General features: G+C 45.2%; 2 protein-coding genes across 2 annotated transcripts in view; both read left to right on the top strand.

Annotated features, from left to right (window-relative positions):
- The first annotated feature begins 1,631 nt into the window (after positions 1-1,631).
- On the top strand, positions 1,632-10,842 carry CMTR2 (cap methyltransferase 2). Its single transcript, XM_015873860.2, has 2 exons — positions 1,632-2,197; positions 4,322-10,842. Exon 2 carries the CDS (start codon positions 4,341-4,343, stop codon positions 6,630-6,632), a length of 2,292 nt encoding a protein of 763 aa, XP_015729346.1. The 5' UTR covers positions 1,632-2,197; positions 4,322-4,340; the 3' UTR covers positions 6,633-10,842.
- Positions 10,843-15,901: 5,059 nt separating this feature from the next.
- The window catches only part of HYDIN (HYDIN axonemal central pair apparatus protein), a 108,311-nt gene continuing 103,757 nt past the window's right edge, over positions 15,902-20,455 (top strand). The window contains exon 1 of the mRNA XM_032447003.1: positions 15,902-16,025. The gene's annotated coding sequence lies outside the window, so the exon portion shown is untranslated. The remainder of the gene's footprint in view (positions 16,026-20,455) is intronic.

Genomic DNA, 20,455 nt, shown 5'->3' with positions numbered 1-20,455 from the left:
TTCACAGTAATTTGTCAACTCATTGCTTAGGAAACACAGCTGTTTGTATGCTTGGCTATCCCAGATGGCCAGAAGGAAGGTAAACACAAGCAAATTAGTTATCAGGAAAGTTATTCCCTTTGAGATGGCTTTAATCTCTTGGAAGAGCCAAAGCAGTGCATGTGCTCCTATCATATACCTATAGGTAGGGGATGATGGCAACTGATTACAGGAAAAGAGTGGCCAGGGAAACAGGATACCAAGGAGCTCACAGAGCTCGTCACAGTTAGCTGAGCAAAACACAAACTGAGCAATGCCCTGATGGCAGCCTGAAGATGTTGTCATGGAGGCAGGGGAGAGAAACCAGACAGGCACCAGAACACAGGGGAGACATGTGTGCAATTGAGCTGAGCACTAGGAGAAAATAAAGCTCCTAGGTACCCAAAGCATGTGGCTCCAAGCAACCCCACTGCAAGGGCAGAGGGGGTAGAGAGACTCATAAAGGTTAGAAAGGACCAGTAAAATCATGTAGTCTAACTGTCAGTGCATCCCATTGTGCACATTAAGCCATGCCCCTCAGGAAGGTTTGTGTAAAGGCTTGTACAAGGTGCACAAACATGGGGTCTGACCTGGTAGCTCTGCAAATTCAGGGCTGGTTCAGAATGAAACTCCTGCATTCCCACATGGAGTTTTTGACAAAAGAAGACTTCAAGTAGTAAAAGAGAAGTGCTTACTTGAATTTCTACCTTCACTTGAAGGAATATAACAGGGCACACACAAAAAAAACAAACACTTAAGATTGAGTTCACATTGAAGCTGAGTTTACAGTGAGTTGTATTACTCACAACAGAGCTAACAGTTTAGTTACAGGGTCCTAAAAGCATCACTTATGTTATTCACCTGCACTACCTTTAGCTAGATCTCAGTAACACTGCATGCTTGGTCCTTTCCTGTAGAAAAAGCAAAAGTAAAACATAGCCTATCTTCAGCTCTTAACCATAAACACAAAAAGAAATATACCAAAGCACTTGAAACTACACCAGGCCCTAAAGACCCAGCAACACACCCTTCCTCCCACATCACTGTTCTGCCTTAACCTGCTTCTGCTTTCCCCTTTTTAAGTACCTAGACATGCTGGAGAGTGATTTTCAGCCAGTCACAGGCAGCAGAGGCACTGCACCTGTGCACATAAACCTTCCATCCACAGCTGATGCTCTTTGTCACCTAAAGACCCCTCTCAAAAAGGTAGAAAACAGCACATTTCTATTACATAGTATTTACCACATTGGTTTTATCCTTATGTAATAATTCTATCTCAAGAATGATTTCCTTTGTTTCTAAGGACATAAGAGGATGAAAAATTAATATGTGTTAATAAGTTGTACGTATATTTTTAATGCATACGCTCACTGCTCTATTTCTCAGTAGCATCCCTTTGCTTTAGAAAGCAACTAGCTCTAAAGGGAGGTGGGGGGTTATATGTTTCATTGTTACTTGAACTTGTAATTTCTCTGATTACAATGCTTATAGTATATATTACTTATCACAGAGCAAGAGAAAGGATTAATCCATATTTCACAGCTATATTCTTAACAACAACAACAAAGCGCTATTTATTTTTGGGCCTGCTGCTTTTGCCTAGTTACTTTGCATTATATGAGCTTTAGAATCCCTTGTGCCTGTAGCACTGACTTTTTTGTGCTAAAGTGTGTTCTGGATTAGGGGTGGATCCCACTTTATCAATGAGAAACACATGAGAGTGGAGCAAACTTAACAGCAAAGTTTAAGAATTTTTGCTAACTCACGTTGTGCCATTGATCTCAAACCAACTAATAAGTGCTGCACTCCTAACCTGCGTATAGCAAAGCTCCTTGCTATTTAAAACGCTGGGAGCAGCTCAGCACCTGAACTTTATATAGCTTTGATAAATGCTTATCACTTCCTTCTCTAACGAGATAGCCTTTGGAGCTGTGTTACAGCTGGGAGGTGGCTCTTCCCCTGAAGAAACAAGCCAGACGTGAGTGTGGCTTTCATCCCGAAACTCTGCAGCTGCTCTCCATGCTCCCTGCGCCCGCTTCTCCCTTCTAACCCCCGCTGAAGATAAGGCAGAGAGGAGCCGCTCGGCTCAACTGTGGGGCCGGGCGCTGGAGCGAGAGGGGCGGTGCGGTGCTCGCAGCCCGCCCAGCCGCCGGGCCTGCCTTCCTGCTGCGCCGCCGGGGTAAGGAGCGGTACCTGCGGTAGGCCGCGCTGAAGCCGCGGCCTTGCGTGGAGGCCTGCCCGGGCGGGAGGCGACCTTGATGGGGGCGCCTCTACGCGAGGCCGAGGATGGGCGGGATGCGGCTAGGCCGCGCTGTGCGGGGGGAGGCGGTCCGTGAGCGGGCGGGGAGAGCTGATGTTCAGTGTTGGGATGTGGCTGCTTGGGAATGGGAGGCTGCGCGAACGAGGAGCACCAGGATGCTTTCGCTGGGATGGGTGGCTTAGTGATTTTCCTAGCCCTGAACTCTGCTGCAGGCTGGAAACAAGGCCAGGCCATCACAAGTAATAGCAGCTGGTTTCCTGGAGCCTTGCCAAGCTTGAGTTGGAATTTGATGGTTTCAGCCTTAATTAAAAGGTTATGACAACGTTTGTGGTAAAAAATGGAGTGCAACTTGTTTGCAGTGCAACTAGTGTGCAGTGCTTGCCCATACTGAGGTCTGTAAAGCCTTCAAACTAGAAGGGATGAGATTTTAACTGGTTATAAGGAAAAAGCTTTTTACAATAAAGATGGTGAAGCACAGGCACAGCCTGCCCTGGGAGGTGGTGGTGTCCAGCACCTGCAGACCCCTAAGGTTGGGCTGGATGACATTCTCAGCACCTGGTGGTGCCCCTGTTCATTGCAGGGAGTGGGACTGGATGGCCTTTAAGGGCGGTTTCTAACTCAATTCCATGATTCATTCGACCTTTTCTCCCCAGCATGCACTGAGGTGCTGCTGAAGATAAAACAAAGCTTCATGAGCAAAAGTGAAACTAGGTGTGTTTTATGCTGATTGAAAAGCAACCAAGGTGGGGAAATGAGTGGAAACATTGTCTCAGTGCTTCACCATGTGCTGCCTATAGCAAGCTGGTCATTATGATGTACAGCTGGGTTGGCCTGAGGTGGTTATTTGGGTGGGAGGGGTTTTAGCTATTCTTCTTTCTGTTTGCCCTGTAAATTTGTCAGCACTTTACATTTTTATCTAGTATTTTTTCTTATTAAACTGTTTAATGACTCTCTACCACAGTATTGTGTTATATTTTGCTTCTGAGGTAATGAAGTGTATTTAAGGATGATTAAAATCATATGGTGTGGGATTTCCTGTGTCCTGTATTAATACTGATTAATTGATGCTGCTTAAATGAGAAATCTTAGTTTTTGAGTAGACTGACTGGCTGATTTCTGGCTTATGAGCCCAAATTCTTCTTGCTTGCTTTGTGCTGTGTACTGGAGCAGATGGCAGAAGACTTGCTAACTCTGTGCAAGTGTGCTCACGGAGCCTTGATCCATTTAGAGCACAACTTCGCACTTCTTTCTTCTTCAACATCAAGCACAAGATAGCACTGACCACAGATGCAGGGGAATATTTTCTCCCTTCAGATTGATCACCCTCTTTGCAGTAGGGAAAGCATGCTGTAAGAACTTTAGGAGCCTGGTCAACATGATGCAGGGTTGTAACACAGAAAGTGCATTTCTCTTAGACCCTATTTGAGGGTTGACTGCTGCTGGGGAAGGGTCTCCTCCTGGAGATCCTTCCCTGGTAGAGCAAACCTGGAATCTTCTGATATGGGTAAGCAATCTTTTTCCCTTCCTTTTGTAACACCTTTCTAATGTTCCAGTCCCTTGTCATAACACCTCTGGTGAAACACCTTTTCCCATTATATTGATCTGTCCAATTGCTACAGTGGGTCCATCTGGTTAATTTGTGTAGCTCTTGTCATGTTCTGTTTTGAGCTGAGAGGTCTAAACTCTTAAACATAAATACCTGTGTAGTGAGTAGAGTATTCAGAGTTCAGTGAGGAGCTGAAGTAGCAGCCAGCCCTTCTTTACTTACTGTGTGAAGAGTAATGGAACTGATGAGCCTTTTCATTTACAGATGGCCTTATTCAGTATAGCCCATAGAATCATAGAATGACCTGGGTTGGAAGGGACCTCAAGGATCATGACTGATACGTTCTTCTGTGAAGTATTTTCCTTTCCATTCCAGAATGCTAAAGTCAAGCAAGAGTATCCTTTTTTCCTAAAACAAACAAAAAACACTAAAAAAAAACACCCTTTGTCTATTTATGTGTTTATGATTGGAATTGCTGTTTTCTCTCTGTCTTTCAGGTTGTCAATCAGTCCAAGAATGAGCACATGCAAGAAGTCTTACGCTGACCAGGCTGCAAATCTTGAGAAGTTCGACCCTGAAATCCTTTCTGAAATTGAGAAGCTCTTTGCAAAGAAGTTTTCTTACACTAAGCCGCTTAATAATGAGTGGCAGCTCCCGGATCCCAGTGATGCCTTCACGTGTGACCACAAGGAATTCAACTCGCTTCTTGATCTGAAGAACTCGATGAACGAAGTGAAGAACCAGCTTAGTGATAAGAATCTTACCGAATGGCACCAGCACACTTCGTTTACCAATAAAGCGGGGAAAATAATTCCTCATGTGAAGAAATCTGTGAATGCTGAGCTGTGCACCCAGGCCTGGTGCAAGTTCCATGAGATGCTGTGCAGTTTTCCTCTCCTCCCTGCAGAAGCTCTTCAGGAGGGACAGCTGAATTCTGTTCACCTCTGTGAAGCACCGGGAGCTTTTATAGCCAGCCTCAATCACTACTTGAAATCCCACCACATCCACTGTGACTGGAATTGGGTGGCTAATACTCTAAACCCATATCATGAAGCAAATGATACCCTTATGATGATTATGGATGACCGTCTTATAGCAAATACACTGCCTTGGTGGCACTTTGGCCCAGACAATACCGGCGATGTGATGTCATTGAAACATCTGACAGGACTTAAGAACTTTGTAAGTAATATGGCCACAGTTCACTTAGTAACTGCTGACGGCAGTTTTGATTGCCAAGGAAATCCAGGTGAACAGGAAGCTCTCGTCTCACCCCTCCATTACTGTGAAGCAGTCACTGCTTTAATGATCCTGGGTGTAGGAGGATCCTTTGTTTTGAAGATGTTTACCCTGTTTGAGCACTGTTCCACCAACCTTCTCTTTCTGCTTAACTGCTGTTTTGAGGAGGTCCATGTCTTCAAGCCAGCCACTAGCAAAGCTGGAAACTCGGAGGCCTATGTAATTTGTCTTCGTTACATGGGCAGAGAGAGCATTCATCTGCTGCTCTCTAAGATGATGCAGAACTTTGGGACAGATATGGTCAACAAAGCTCTTTTCCCCCAGCATGTGATCCCAGAATCTTTTCTTAAAATACATGAGGAGTGTTGCATGTTCTTCCACAGGTGCCAGGTAGAGACTATCTGTGAGAACATCTACCTCTTTGAGCACATGGAGGAAGCGGAGCAGGCAAAACTGAACAAGTTAAGAGACTGTGCAGTGGAGTTCTTCATGCAAAGGTTTTGTATGAAACCCATTGCTAGAAACAGCTGGCTTGTCAAGAAGTCTCAGGCTGGTTGCAGCATGAATGCAAAATGGTTCGGGCAAAGGAACAAATATTTTAGTACGTACAATGAAAGAAAGATGCTGGAAACCCTTACGTGGAATGATAAAGTGGCAAAGGGCTATTTAGATCATGTGGCTGAAGGACACAGTTTAAATAATGCTGGTAAAACGTGTATTTTGGAAGGATTGTCTTCTAACCTAAAGTGTAACTTGTGGTACATTTTGGAAGGAAAGAGAATACCAGCAGTGAAATGTTCTCCATTTTGTGATGGCCAAGTCTTGGAAAACCTTAATGAAGCTATGAATGAGCTGGTGGGGAGGCAAAAAAGCAAACAGCTGCTGCAGCTTTGTCACTCCTGTGAGGTACTTCGTGGGGAGCAGATAATGGCAGAAGTGTCTGATCTTTCCCAGTCTTATCGGGAGGTCCTGAATGGAAAATGTGGGGACAAATTCAAGTGCCTTGTGGTGGACTTCCCACCCCTTTATGATGCTGAAAGCCAGCCCAGTATGGAAATAAAGTGCCTCAACTTGGCCACGCTGCTGACTTTTAGCTTCTCTTTGCTTTATGATGGAGAACCAAAATACCAACAGCAGCTTTTGGGGTGTGTTCTGCATTCCCTGGATCAGCTTACAATGGGAGATGCATTGATTCTGCCTATTCTTTCTTGTTTTACACGTTTCACAGCTGGCCTGGTGTTTGTACTGCATTGCTGTTTCAGATGCATCACGTTTGCTTGTCCGACTTCCCGTGAGCCTTTGAAGGCGTGCACTGTTTTGCTGTGTGTTGGTTACCAGGGTGTCCCAAATCCTGTTATTGAGTACCTGCAACATCTGCATAAACTAATGAGTTCTTTGCTAGACTCGGATTCTCCCAAGCAAGTTTTGCAGTTTGTGCCTATGGAGAGTCTCCTCCAGGGCAAACTGTTGGAGTTCTTGTGGGATTTGAACACAGCCATTGCAAAGAGACAGCTCCACTTGCTCGTGCAAGCTAAGCAGCAACAAATGACTGGCAATACTTCACTCTAAAATAACCCTTGAATCGAGCAAGTTGCTGCTCTACCTTGTATCTCAGGCAGGTAGAAGTTAAAAACATTGTTGTGAATATCAATGCCGAGTTTTACGGTCACGGCAGGAGGATGCTTTGAGCTGTCAACCCTACTCATGGTGGACTGGCCTGTAGAAACCCCTGGCTTAATCTCAGGTGTGGGAGGTTGAGGCAGTGTTTGGAGTGGATAAACTGTTTCTTCTATGACAGTTATCTCTTCAAATTTCCTTGTGTACCACTTGGATCAGTGGTGTTGCCTTCATGTTGATAGGTGGTGTGGTGCCTTACCTGTTTCTTCCAGCCAGACTGTGGTGGGCTTTGTTTTGTGACATTATCCTTCTTCTGCTGAGCTAAATGGGGGAGTTCTGACACCGCTGCCTTTTCTTATGGGGTTTGTGGGAGCCAAAAGTTGATGTTGGGGCCTGGCAATATGAAAGCCTGGGATGCAACTGGAGGGATGAGTGTCTTGAATGGGCAACTGGCTTGCAGGGGCTGGGTTGAAAACAACTGCCTCTAAGCAATAGCAGAGGTGTCCAGGGAATGATTCTCTTTAACTCAAAATGTGAACGCAAGGATCATGCTATATGGCCTAGGACAGGTGATTGCATGGCTTTGTCTCCCTGTCCCATCAATGGATGGAGTATTTTAACTTTGTGTTTTTTTTATGGGCACCTTTTCCTTAACCTGATCTGGGACTCCTTGATTGAAGTGCTATTAAGGAGGAACTGCAAATGTTCTTAGGCTAAAAGCGTGGTCACGTAGGGCTCTGAAATGCTTAGGAGGAGTGCTAAGCTGAAGGAATGTGATACTTTCTTTGGGTTAAGATTTCATTTGGTTCTCCTCAGAGATAAAAGCTGATGAAATTGCTGACTGACTGCTCCTTTAAGGGAGTTGAATTTTATTTTTCCATATTGCTCCTTTGAGAGCTGAATTTTGGAAGCCTGGCTCGTATATTAACATTTAGTTTTAAGTTTGTAGTTTACACGGGGAAAACTTGCTTGGAGGGAGAAATGGTGTTTGGAAGGAGAAATGATTTACTGCTGATATGTGCAGGATCTCGTAGAAGAAAGTCGGAAACGTGGAGCCAGAAGGAAAATAGTCTCCTGATTAATTACCAGTCACCTTCTGGAAGCACTTCTAATTATGTAATATAGGAGCTTGAAGGATAATTGATTACTGGTAAGGATTAAAAGTGCTGCTGAAAAACTGTTTTGTCTGGAGGTGCTGCACATTTAATAAGCTTTTTTTTTAACGTGTTGATTGGGGCAGAATTTCATGCATTTAACAGTTCATTTTTATTTAAGGGTTTGACAGGTGAATGAGTTGGTGGCTCAGCTCTGACTAACTGATAGCATTTGCTAAAAGCCATGGGGTTTTTTTTACAGCTGCATGTAGGTAGAAGCAGAGAAGCCATGCAAACAGAAGCTTCAGGGGTTGGTCATTGTCCCCTTTCATTTATTTAAATGAGCTCGCTCTGTCATGAGCTGAATCATGCTTCCTCCCTCAGACCAGGATTTGGGATTGCACTGAGAATGAGAGAGAAAAAAGCAGGTAAGAAACACTGTAGAAGAATGACTGACAAGACGGGTTCAAAGACCGCCTGTTACAGTCTCCCTTACCTGAGTCAAAGCAGAATAAAGGTATTGTCCACCGAAGACACCTTTGTGTCTCCGCTGCTGTTTCAGAGGTGATTTATGCATCTGAAACTTGCACTGAGCTGAAGCATATAAAAAGGCTTCTCTTAAAGCAGGGGCAAATGAGGCTTCGAGTGCACGGGTGTTCTTGCATTGTGGTATTCTGCTGTGGAGGCCCAAGTAGAAAAAGCATCCCAACCAGAAGGTGAATCATGTGAGTTTTTCTCCTAACGTCAATCTGATGTTTTTTGAATTCTTATTGTAAAGTAAAATCTGAGCTCTGCTAATGATGTGTTTTTCAGGCTTGAAAATCCTTTCCTCATGGCATTCTGCTTCCCGTCCTTCCTTAGTTTTTAAGACAAAGCATTTTGAATAGCCACAGAATGAGAAGCCAGATCCCTAAAACATAGGAAATCCAATGTCGTGCATATCCTGGTGCCCTGTTTGCTCTGGACCTGTTCTGTTGGCAGCTGTCAGGAGGTGACAGGAGAAATCCTTTGGCAGCAGCTGCTCCGTCTGTTAAGGAAAAGATCTGATTTGGAAACTCTTCTTTTGTTGTTGTTGTCTCAATGGCAGCAGTTTCAAAGTTAGGAATGATGCTTGTCTTAATTACGAGAGTCCCCCATTGTCCTGGCTGTCTCAAGACCAAAAATGTCTTTGAGAAGTGACACTTAATTTCACTTGTGACTTTTGGAACGTGTAAGAATGCATGGGAAGAATGCATTAACCTTTGAAGAGAGGGGCTGATGGCTCCCGCATTGGTCAGTGCTGTCAGTCCCTTTGGCTGATTGGGTTTTGGGTGATGGCTGATGAAGCATCTTAATGTCATGGCTGCTGTTACTCTGGCCTCTTTCTTTTTTCCTTTGACCTGTTTGAGGATGAACTGGTTATCAGCTCTCTTCTGTAGGAGCCTCAGTCTTCACACAGGGAAAAGATGGTGGAGGAAGGAAACATAGATTGGTAGATAAGTAGAACGTAGATTCAATCAGTGTGCATGAAAACGTGAAGCAAATTTAGTTTTGCAGCTCTGCTGCTTGTTTCCAATGAAGGACCAGTATCCATTGATCAGCTGCAAGCTCCATTGTTTTGTTCTGAATGTCTGGATCTTCTGTTTTAAGTGAGCATTGCATGGAGGTTAAACAGATTGGATTCCTCACCAACCAAATGTGTTGGTTTTCCTTTTCAGTTGAGTTGCATTGAGGCTTGCCAGATATTCTCGCTGATCTTATGTGGATTTATTTGGATGTGCACAGATTGTGTGTGTTTTTGCCACTGGCTTTCCAATTTAATTTCTGCAGAACGTAATGAGATTTATAGTATGAAATCCGATAGCTTATTAAAACGGTACTAATTGGTGTCTATTCGTCTTAATTGAAGCTGATCTATCAGATTCCTGCTGGTAAAAGTAGAATATTTAGCAGAATTACAGTTTATTAAAAGCACAACTTGGGATTTAACAAGGAGGGCTTTGTGTTCCTTATGTAGAAAGTGGGAGAAGTTAAGAAGAAACCCCACACCTTGATTTTGGACCGCTGTAACTGGGTGCTTTAGGATGCAATGAAGGAAGGTTGACCAGCAAGCTGAAGCCTCAGAGCTTTACCACTCCTGTTACTGTTCCTAAAACCCATCTTTCAGCATCTGTTTAATTTACAGATGATTTTCAGCTTGTTAATTCTTAATGGTGAAGCAGAGGAAATCCTACGTTAATCCATCTTACCGTTTTGGGTGGTGTGAAATGCTTTTGTTTATTAGTTTTAAGCAAGAGCTTCCATTTCAGCTGCAGCCTTTGAATATCTATCTCTTATATTTCTTTTAGGGCTTTGAAAACAGGGAGATTAAAATTTGCTCCCAGAAGCCTGGTAATGGTTTCTCCATCTCATTCGTGAAGCCCTTTTCATGAATGCCATATGGATATCCTCAGCTCCAGTTGTTTGTGTTGCGTTCACCTGACAAAGATCAAGCGGGGCTGTTTATGCCAGCGATGCATTCAGCCTGTGGCTGCTCATTTCTTACTCTTTGGGGAATGATTTGGATTGCTGTTGAGCCCTCCTGTGCCGCTTGTGGGGGTCCAGAGCCAAATGCAAGTCTGAACAATGGAGTTTGCTGAAAGTATTAGCTGGTGGATATAGGGACTTAAATAAGAAGAACCTGTATGAGACATTTAAATGCAGGGCATTTTCTCACCTGCAAGGAGAGGCCTTTCCTTGCTCTGAATTCTCTTTTAAAGAAGCTCTGAGGTGTAAGTATGTGTGCAAAGAGGTTGCCAGTTGTGTGCTGCCTTTCTTATGCACACGCAGTACATTTGTGCTTGCATGTGTGGAAGCCCCCATGATGATGATACAGCGAGGAAGATGTTTCTTTTGTAACTCATCAACGTGTGCTTTTGTTTTGAAGGGTGTGAATGTAAATGTAAATATTTTCTTTATGTACATTATGGCATATATTGGTTTACGTGGCTGTTGTGTATTTGTTTGGCCCACGAATCTGTTAAAAGAGCTTATCTAAATGGAAGAAAAGCAAAATGTATGCAGAAAAAAATAAACTATATTCTGTTTTAGTTCTTTTGCTGGTCGTTGCTCTACCTGAATGTGGAAGGTGATGACAAGTGCTGGAGGGAGAACCTGCCTTGCGGACCCATCATCGGTGAATGGAAGAGATGGAGGCCTGCTGAGCATAATGTGTCTGCTGCTCGCTTTCTCAACTCATTTCCTTTGCAGTTTGCTGTTTCAAAGAGACACTGGTGACAGAAGTGGTTTGTAGGAGCTCCGTGGCCTTGTTGCCCATCTTGGCAGACAGATGCTGTGCGTGGAGCCTGTTTGCACAGCAAGGGCTGTCCAAAGGATCTTCAGTTCCTCCTGGCTGTGACAGCCTCTCCGGTAGGAAACCACACTGCAGTTTAGTCTGCAAAGTCTTTTATTAATCCTTATCCAAATGCTTTCATTCAAAGTGCTTGCCTTCAGTGACTGGTGTTATTAAAGAAAAGCTGCGTGCCTTATTTCTCTGCTGTACTGACAAGGGTTCCAACTGGTTGTTGTCTTCAGCCTGGTTATCAGGTTTGTCATGAGACTTTGTGCTAGCTGGTTCTTATTGCAGCTATGGATGCTGACATTTCTCACTGCCACCCTGCTTTGGAAGTAAAGGAGAACCCCAGGTTAGGGGGCTGGCCAATACTGCACCATATCCTCGAGGTAGGAGATGTTGTGAGATGTACTTCTCTGGTACCTTGATTTTCATACAGTTGGTAGCTACTGGGGGGGTCATCTTTAAAGTAGAAATGGCTGCTGAAATGCAGGCCAGCGTTGTCTCATTTGATTTGAACTCCAGACTGAAGTGTTGGCAGCGAACATCAAAATGTGCTTCAGGAGACGTGGGTTTGGAAGTGAATGGCCATTAAAATGGGGGCTGCGTTGGAGGAGCCTGTCTGAAGGACTATGTCAGATTTGTTGGAGGCATGATTTAATGTGGCTGTACTGAATGGCAGGGAAATGTAAATGCCTGTAATTGTATTTAAACAGGCCTTCGAAATATTTACTTTTCACAATATTGCAGTATAAAAACATTGCATGAAAACACATGAGGCGGCACATTAGAAACAGGGAAAGCGTGTCTGTCCCTGTTTTCCTGTTAGAAACCTTAAGAACTGCATGTGTGATTTCTTCAGTCTTTAAAGTCACTTTATACGCTACATTATGTTGATTATAAATCTTATTTCAGTTTTGATGGATCTTATGCAAGCTTGCCTGCCAGCTCTGGAGTTTTAGGTGCTGTCAGAGCTAAGCTGAATCACTGAATGCAGAGCAGAGGAATGTTCTCTTTTAGGCTGAGCAGAGAGATTGAGATAATTCTTCCACTGTGTTCTATCAGGTTCTTGGTATCTTCTGGCAAGGGGTGTGTGTGTGAAATTTTACCTATAATACAGTCCTATTTGAAGGCAACTACTGCACCCCGCTTGGTGGTCCCTTTTAAAGGATGTTATTCTTCTGTAGGAAACCTGAACGCGTTTATCAAAGTCGTCTTCAGTGTTTTATTAAATGAAGATGACTGCTGCTTGTTAGCAAATTGATTTATCTAAATTGAGGGGGAGCAGGGAAAAGTGCCTGTCATTTGTTGGCAAATTGATTTATCTAAATTGGTGGGTACTGGGGGAGAAGTGAATCAATATTCAAAACTTATTTGTTGCTGAAGTCAGAGATCATTATCTGTACAGCTGAGAGATGGGGATGGATGAAGGCTGCCTGATACAAATGCAAGCTCACACTGCTGTACCCTGAGGTCTTAAGCTGTCAGGTACCTGTAACTCAAAACAGTGATCTGGTGGCCAGGCAGTAATGAAACCTCAATTAGACAGAGGAACAAAGGGGCCATGGTGGTGAAGTGTCTTAATTTAAGTCTCTAGAGGGTTAAGGTGATTAAATGCTTTCTTTATAATCAGTTGACTGCTCTGGGTTGATGGCAGTGTACTCTATAGCTGTTGAGTTGAAACGTAATGAAGTCTGTCTTGGGGTCACAATTAAACTTGGCTCTGAGGTGGCCTCCAATAATGATGCTCTTTAGTAGGTGTGTTTGGTGGAGGAAACTGTTGCTGCTGGGGATGTCTGAATCACAGGAGCAATGTGGAAAGCTGGGTTCCCTGCCTTCCTTCCATACCATAGATGGAAGGTCCCAACTACAGGAGCCTGAGAAATGCACACTGCAAGGTGAGCCCTATGTGGAATAGGTCATGCAGGGTGTTGGGAACCGGTCCTCCTGGGTTGGGATTCTTGCAAGATTCCTCCCAGGTAGCAATGCTGCTGCTCAGCACTGGTTGCTTGCTGTCACACAGCTCTTAGAGCTGGCTCTGAATGTGTTAGCACAAGCTGGAAGGGATCTGGGTTGGCTGATGCACAGAGTGTGAGAGAGCAGCTTGATCCCAGCCAGCTGCAAAGTTTGCCTAACCCTCAGTGACTGCAGGCTCACACTTTCTGTGGAAGCACTGGAGTAGCTGGGTGCTTAATAGCTGTCAGTGCTGTAACCTTAACTATAAATCACCGAGTAATTGATTTCAGGATGTTAATGAAATGTAGATTTACAGAGAAGTACAATTGTGCCTAAGATGCACAGTTAATAGCACTGGGTGCTGAACAAGCCCTAAATTGGCTCTGTGCTTCCATTATGAAACAGGGTAGCATAAGCCCATAAACTTCTGTAGATTGCTTTGCTTTTTAATTACAAGACCAGCTTTACCAAAGTGAATGAGCCCGCATACTGAAATGCAGGTTTTCAATCTGGAAACCTGCTCAGAGCTCTGGCTGTTGTCCAGCTGTTGTTCCCTCACCTCCTGCAGGGAGTGAATGAGACCCCAGGCTGAAGATGAGATATTTCATCTGATCCAGCTTCTATGGGGAACTCTGCACAGGATGAGGTCCAAGCGTGAAGTTTGGTCTGGCCGGTTTATCATTGGGTTACAGAGGGGACAGACCAGAAATGGTTCTTTAGGCTGGATGCTGGAGCTCAACCAGCATTCCATAGGCCTGTTCTTGGTCACCTTGTCACAGAGTCATTAAGGTTGGAAGGACCTCTAGGATCATCTGGTCCAACCATCAACCAACCCATCATCACCAGTGCCATCCTGATAGGGATTAGTGTGTGCAACCTGCACGTGGGGCTGGACCTGCACACATGCAGTGGTTGGAAACACCTCCCTGCTTCTCACTACTTGAATCATCCCATCACTCTTAGTTTGGAAGTGACCTGAACCTCTTCCCAGAGGAAACAGTGACAGCAGCAGTCTTGGGAGTGGAAGTAATGAAGCTGTAATTAGCAATTAATGAAATGTGGTGGAACTTACAGTTTTAATAACTGCGCTGGCCTAGAGGTTTGATGCTGAAATGGAGCAGTCTCTTGGAAATACACAACTCTGAAGCTTAATTATGATAATTTCCTTCAGACACCATCTGCTCTTAGAGCCAACTTGTGTGTTTATTCCTTCCCCTGCAGGCAGCTGAGGTTTTAAGGACTCTTCACAGCAGAGAAGATTAGGAGAGGACGGGTGGGTCTGGGCTGAGACGCTCTTTGTGGCTTATCAGACAGAATCTGGGAAGGAAGGTTCTGTTACAGTAGGTGAAAAGGTGTTTGGATATGGAAGGAACTGGGGAAAATCATGGTCAAAACCTGCTCTGTAGTTTGCAGAGAGTTCAGTCTTGTTTTCATTGGGGGTGCAGGTGGGCTGTGCTGCTTGTATTCTCTTCTGAACCCACTGAGCAATGTCTGGAAGACTGTAATTCCTTACAAATGCTGTGATAGAATGAAAGGCAGTGATTGCAAGTTGCCCTTTACCTGAAATTAGTATTGCTAACACCATGCAAACCCCAGGGCTGGGGCCAGTAAAACCCCATTCTGAGGAGGAGGAACATGGTCCCACAGCAGTAGTGATGCATGTAGCAAAGCTGCTTGTGCCTCAAGTCAGTTGTCTTGTTTTGCTTTACCAATCATATGCTGTTTTATGCCTTGCTGAGCGCTGTAAGGACAGCTGAGGTTAAAGCAGGATGGTTAAAGTCTCTCTTAAGGGTGATGCTGGAAATTGGGCAGATCATGTAAAACAAGTAGCCAAACAGCCCCTGCCTTCCCCTGACTCCTCATGTAATCACCGATGGCAGGAGTGAAGGGTTGGTCAATGAGAGGCAGTGGATTGGGCTGAATCCTTTCTTCCTTGTTTGCTGCAGAAATGCCTGATGGACTTCAACAGAGCAAAACACTTTTCAAGCAGCAAAGGTGAGAGGATGGTACATGGGGAATTCTGAAAGATGCAAGTGCTGTTGTAGACGTCATCCCTTCCCACCGAAGGGCTGTGTTAAGGATTCAATTTTGTCTTGTGTAAATCAGTTTTAATTAATAGAGCAGATGTACCAACAATGCATCTGGAAATGAAATGGAGGGGAAATAAAAGAGGCAGCTGGTGCTGGTAGGTGTAAATATTTGCTTTCTTTGGAAGTGAAGTTCCTGCTTCTGAAACTTCAGAGACTCCATTTCAGTTTTAGGAGAATGCTTCTTTGCCTGTGGAGATATATGGAGCAGAAAAAATCGGCTGAGCCATAATGCTTTGTTTGAGTCTAGGGTGTGTGATGTAAGAAGCGTAAGGCTTTAGAACAGGGCTGGCACATGGAGTCTGGGTTCCTATTAAAATATTAAGGCTCAGCCCCATGTTGGTATAAGATGCAGTGATTTCAGAGGAGCTGACTGAAACAAGAAGCTTTCCCCTGGTCTCTGTGTCACCATCTGATGGTATAAAGCATGGACAAATGGAGAAGCTGGCTTTAGGGCCCTCTGTATTTCTGCTTGAGGTACTGAAGGGCTATGGCTGTTCAGGATGATTGCAAGGGTTTGTTATTGCCAGTGACTAAAAATGTGCAGGCACAAGCCTGAAAGCAGAGAGTCTTGAAGCAAATAACGAATGGGAGCAGACAGAACCCCAAACAACTACAAAAACCCACGAAAAAGGGAGAGGAAACTCAGTTTCACTCGTACCTGGAAAGCTGGAGGAGGCAGACAAGAAGGAAGGTTGATCTACAGCAAATATTTCTAGACCTGAAGTCACTTGCCCTTTCTGTATTGTGTTTGCAATGTGAAACACCTCACTGTCTGTCACTTCTGTTTCAGAGCTCTGCTGCCAGTTGCTTGATACCACACTCTGGTTGCTGTTGTCCTGTTGTGGAAAAACTGAATTGCTAACAGTCAATGTTCAGAAGATCACATCCTCAGCAGGTAATGGGATGTGCCTGAAACAGTAGCTTGATTGTATTGGGGACATTTTGCAGAGCTGCATCTTGAGGTTTAGAAGTCAGAACGTTTCAACAGCAGTGAGGTAGGAAAGCACAAAGAGGTTGCAGCTGCAGCCCTGTACATGCTGAGTGTGCACGTACTCCAATGCAGTGCTGTACTGCCCCAAACTGCAGGAGTGACTGTGAAGTAAAGCAGTGAAAGGCTGTGTCATTCTCTGAGGATTTCTGGAAACTAAATGAAAGCGGTGTTGTTCCTGACTTCTTATTCTCTCAGGTCCCAATGTAGCCAGGCTCATTTTGTATCCTTAGGGTGTTCCTTTCTGTTTCTGCTGTGCAAAGTTGTTCTGCTTGATGTTTGTGCTCCTTAATAAGATTATGGCAAAAACTAGGTGTCTGCATCCAAGATCACAAGGTTGTGCCTGAAGAAAGGAGCTTGTGGCTTTCTTTTTAATGCAGTCTGGAGCCTTTCTATTTAGCTTCAATGCACAAATGCCTAACCTAGCCAGATAACCACTCCTTGCTAGTTGTGTTATTCCTCTTGAACACAATGGCATGGTGTGGCAGGTGAGTTCTGTGGTTGCAAGTTGCTCTTTGTCTTACCTGGGCTGGTATGTGTAAAATGCTGGGCAGCTTATCTTCAAACCTAACAAAGAACAAGTTGTTTATGAAGGGCTTGAGCACTCAGCAGTGATGCTGAGCCCTTTGGAGAGGGGCCTAGTGTGCCTTCAAGTTTCATTCTTTTCAATTGTCTAGGGTTTGCTCTGTACTTTAGCTGACCAGAAAGCAGCAGGCAAACCTGTTGTGTGATGCTTAAGTGCCTGGGCAGCCTGCCCTGCTTTATAGGGGAACTAGGAACCTTTGGAGGCAGTTGGGTAACAACTGCAGTGCTGTAAAGCAGTGAGAGGAAGCAGTTGGTTGAATTCTGCCATCAGACCCTGCAGGCCTTTGATAAAGGGGCTTGTAAGGATGCAGGGCAAGAGAAGAAGCTGTCCTAGGTGGACTGTTGAGAAGAGTGATGTTTTGTCAAGGACTCCACCAGCCAGCTTCCTGCTGAGCTCTAAGATGCAGATCTCAAAGCTGGCTCAATTGAGATGGAGCTCTGCATCAGAGCTGCACTTCAAAACCTGATGGAGAATGTCCCTGCAGGGGGGGGGGACTGTAATTGCCACATCTTGTGACCATAATGATATGGGGGACAGAATAGGGGCAGCTGTAGGGAATAAAGTGAGGTGGTGTGTCTGATGATTCCCAGATCTGCCTTGGAAAGCAGGAGGTGGGAACCTGGTTCTCCTCAGCTGTGCACACCATCATTTCAGCCTGGCCCAGCATTTGTTAGAAAGCAGGATGGAGAAGGGAGACCTTGGCCAAGCTCTTAGCGAGCAGGGTATCATTTCTGCTCTGGTTTTGTAGAGGTAGAAGGTTGGGCTGCTTGAGCTTTGGGTTTAATTTCCTCTGTGGCTCTCCGGGCTGCTCTCCCCAGCTGCCCATCACCATTGCTCATGTTTTCATGTTAGCTCCAACAGTTGGGTTAAAGAAGCCCTTGGTTATTTTCTTTCCCTCTTGGAGAAGTGCCTCATTTGCTTTTTGCAGCTGTCCTGACTCCCTCCCACTATCATTACAGTGAAGCAATGTGGCAATTACAGGGCTGGCCACCCCCAGGGGGAGGGTGTGCTCCATTGGCAGCTCTGCACTTTGTGCTCATCTCTAAAGCTTTTCTCTTCTCCTGAAATGGGTTTTAATGCTCTGCCATTCCAAGCGTGTGTGCAGACAGGAAATGTCCAGATAGTGGGTTGGCTTCAGGAAGTTCAGTCTCCTTTGATGGTACATTACCCCACATGCTCTCCCTTCCCTCTTCTTTCCCCTCAAAGGATGCTTTCTGAACTGAGCATACAGAGGTGGGTAGTATTCTGTTTGGGGTCTTGTGTAAGGTGTGTCAAAGCAATCCCATGCATCTGGAAGCCAGAAGGAAAGGTGTTCGGGGGCTTTGAAGATCTCTGCTGCAGTGACAGCCGTCTTGCTGCCATAGCAGTGGGTTCCACGTCTGTACTTTGTTTCAGAACACTGTAACAAAAACATTCCTGTTATTTCCTTTCCTGTGAGGTGAGAGAATTCCTGGAAATTATCAGGGTCTGGTGGAACCCAGGAGCATTTCATCAGCCTTTTTCCCTGAACTGAATTGAGTGCAGCTTGCAGAACACTTGGCCCTGGGGGCACTGACACGGTGAGTCTGGGAGGCATCTTGGTATTGCACTGGGCTGCAATACATATACTGAAGGGAGATGCTGTTTGTTGGGGTGGGCTGACCCCCTCCCCTTTTATTCCCCAATGGTTCTGTGCTCTGCATACCAACTAACGGGCTGTTTTCTGTTGGCACATCCATCCAGCTGTGTTCTCAGATGAACCCATAGGAGCCCCTTGCTGTGGGCTGCACTGAGCTCTGCTGTATTTTGACAGCGGTTGACATTTCCCAGACAATTATTAAATCTACCCATTGGCGATGTTTAACGCTCTCCTTCCAGCAGTGCTGCCTATAAACCTTGCTTTGCCCTTCAGAGAACTGTTAAGCTGAAGCTTCTGCATTTTGTCACTTGCCAAATGCCACCAGTGAAGCACTGCTCTTGTTGCTTTGGGCTTTTAATTAGGACACATGTGCTTTCCTGACCAGGGCTGATTGGCAGCCAGGAGTCCAAAGTCCAGGAGAAAAGTAGATGCTGTTATTTGTTATCATTGAAGGAATGGGGTTTTTTAGCCCAGCTACCTTTGGTACACAGCCTTTGGGAGGGGAGGAAACAAGGCCTCAGAACCCAGCTTCCTTCACAGGTTTTTAATGCATGATCTCGTAAAGGTTAAAATACCTCTGGCGATATGGATCAATACGTGGGGATTTAAGAGTGCTCTAAATTAAGCAGACAAATGAGTTAAACTGCATTTATCTAATTCCCCAGCTGTGAATAACCCAGCCTCAGCTGGACGCATTTGAGGCTGTCTGGTATTTATAGCTGAGATCTCAGACTTCCTTGGACGTGGTTGGTTGGTGAGTGATGTCTTTACTGACCAGAAGGTAGGAGGCACTTTTAAGTGGCCTCTTTTAATGCAGATCTGAGACTTTTGCTTTTGTCCTAGACTTCAGACAGTGGCTTTCACAGGGGTCCCATCTCAGGTCTGTTTTTTCTCCTTAGGGCACAGCTTTGTTTTGTTAGAGGCTCTGTGAATTAGGACAGCCTCTAATGTAGATCTGTGGATGTCTCCCTCTAGGAAGCTGTATTCTATGAGGATACAGGGCAGCCTTAAAAATAGTTCAACCTCCCATTAATTACTCGGTAGGAAAGCAGCTGTGTGAATAGCTGAGCAGCAGCTCTGGGTGTTGGCCTTGCAATGGATGCCTGTTGTTTAATCTGAGGGGCTGCTGTAGGGGAACCTCCCTGCCAGCAAGAATCTTCTGAGTGACCGAGAAGTTGTAGTTGATGGGAGCTTACAAGTAGAAGGGAGACTGACTTTTTACACAGTCTAATAGTGACAGGACAAGGGGGAATGGCTTTAAACTAACAGAGAGGAGATTTAGGTTGGATGTCGGGAAGAAATCTTTCACTCTGAAAGCAGTGAGGCCCTGGAACAACTGTCCAAAGAACTGGAGGTGCCCAAGGTCATGGATGGGCCCATGAGCAGCTTGAGCTGGGGGGCATCCAGCCCATGGAAGGGGTTTGGAACTGGATTATCTTTAAGGTCCCCTCCAACCTAAGCCATTCTATGTTTTCTTCCCTTGTTTTGCTGAGGTGCTTCAGGAAGCCCTTACCTTTTTTCAGCCCTGTAAATACCTTTTGCTCCATCTCTGGGATGCTGCTCCATCCATGTCTGGGATGCTGGCACCTACTGTTTCTTGGTGGAACCCCTCTGGTTTGTATTAGTAGCTGCCCTTTTGGATGCCCATCTCTGACTTGTTCTGTTTGTTTCCTTATCTGTCAGCTGAACACAATTGTCGGGGGGGGGGATCAGTGCTACAGACAATCCCCTCCTATTGCAAGGAGCAATGGGTGGTTTTGTGATGGTTGCTCTCCCATCCCAGCACCCAGCTTCTTTAACAGGTACATAATTGATCCTTCTCTGCCCATCATCCAGCCGTGCTCTCTGAGGACAGACCTTAGTGCTACTGGATTGCAAGGCTGTGAAGAAGAGGTACATATCCTATTCCATTGCAGGGCTGATGTAGCTTGCTCAGCAGTGGGGGAGCAATGAGAAAAATCCATTTGGGCCATCCAGCCTTGGTCTGACTCACACCAGAGCTGCTCTGCATACTGTGGGCTCAGATATTCACCTCCTGGCTGCAGGGAAGGCTGTAGGCTCTCAAGCAGCTCCAGACTACAGAAGGGCAGGGACAAAGTTGGTGCAGTACCCAGGGCTGGTGCTGCTGCCCCA

The sequence above is a fragment of the Coturnix japonica genome, chromosome 11, assembly GCF_001577835.2.
Source record: "Coturnix japonica isolate 7356 chromosome 11, Coturnix japonica 2.1, whole genome shotgun sequence".
In the NCBI taxonomy this organism is placed as follows: domain Eukaryota; kingdom Metazoa; phylum Chordata; class Aves; order Galliformes; family Phasianidae; genus Coturnix; species Coturnix japonica.
The sequence above is the reverse complement of the archived record's forward strand: the minus strand, read 5'-3'. Positions and strand labels throughout refer to the sequence as shown.

Coding starts and splice junctions, on each gene's coding strand:
- CMTR2 (XM_015873860.2), top strand. CDS start 4,341: ATGAGCACATGCAAGAAGTCTTACGCTGACCAGGCTGCAAATCTTGAG.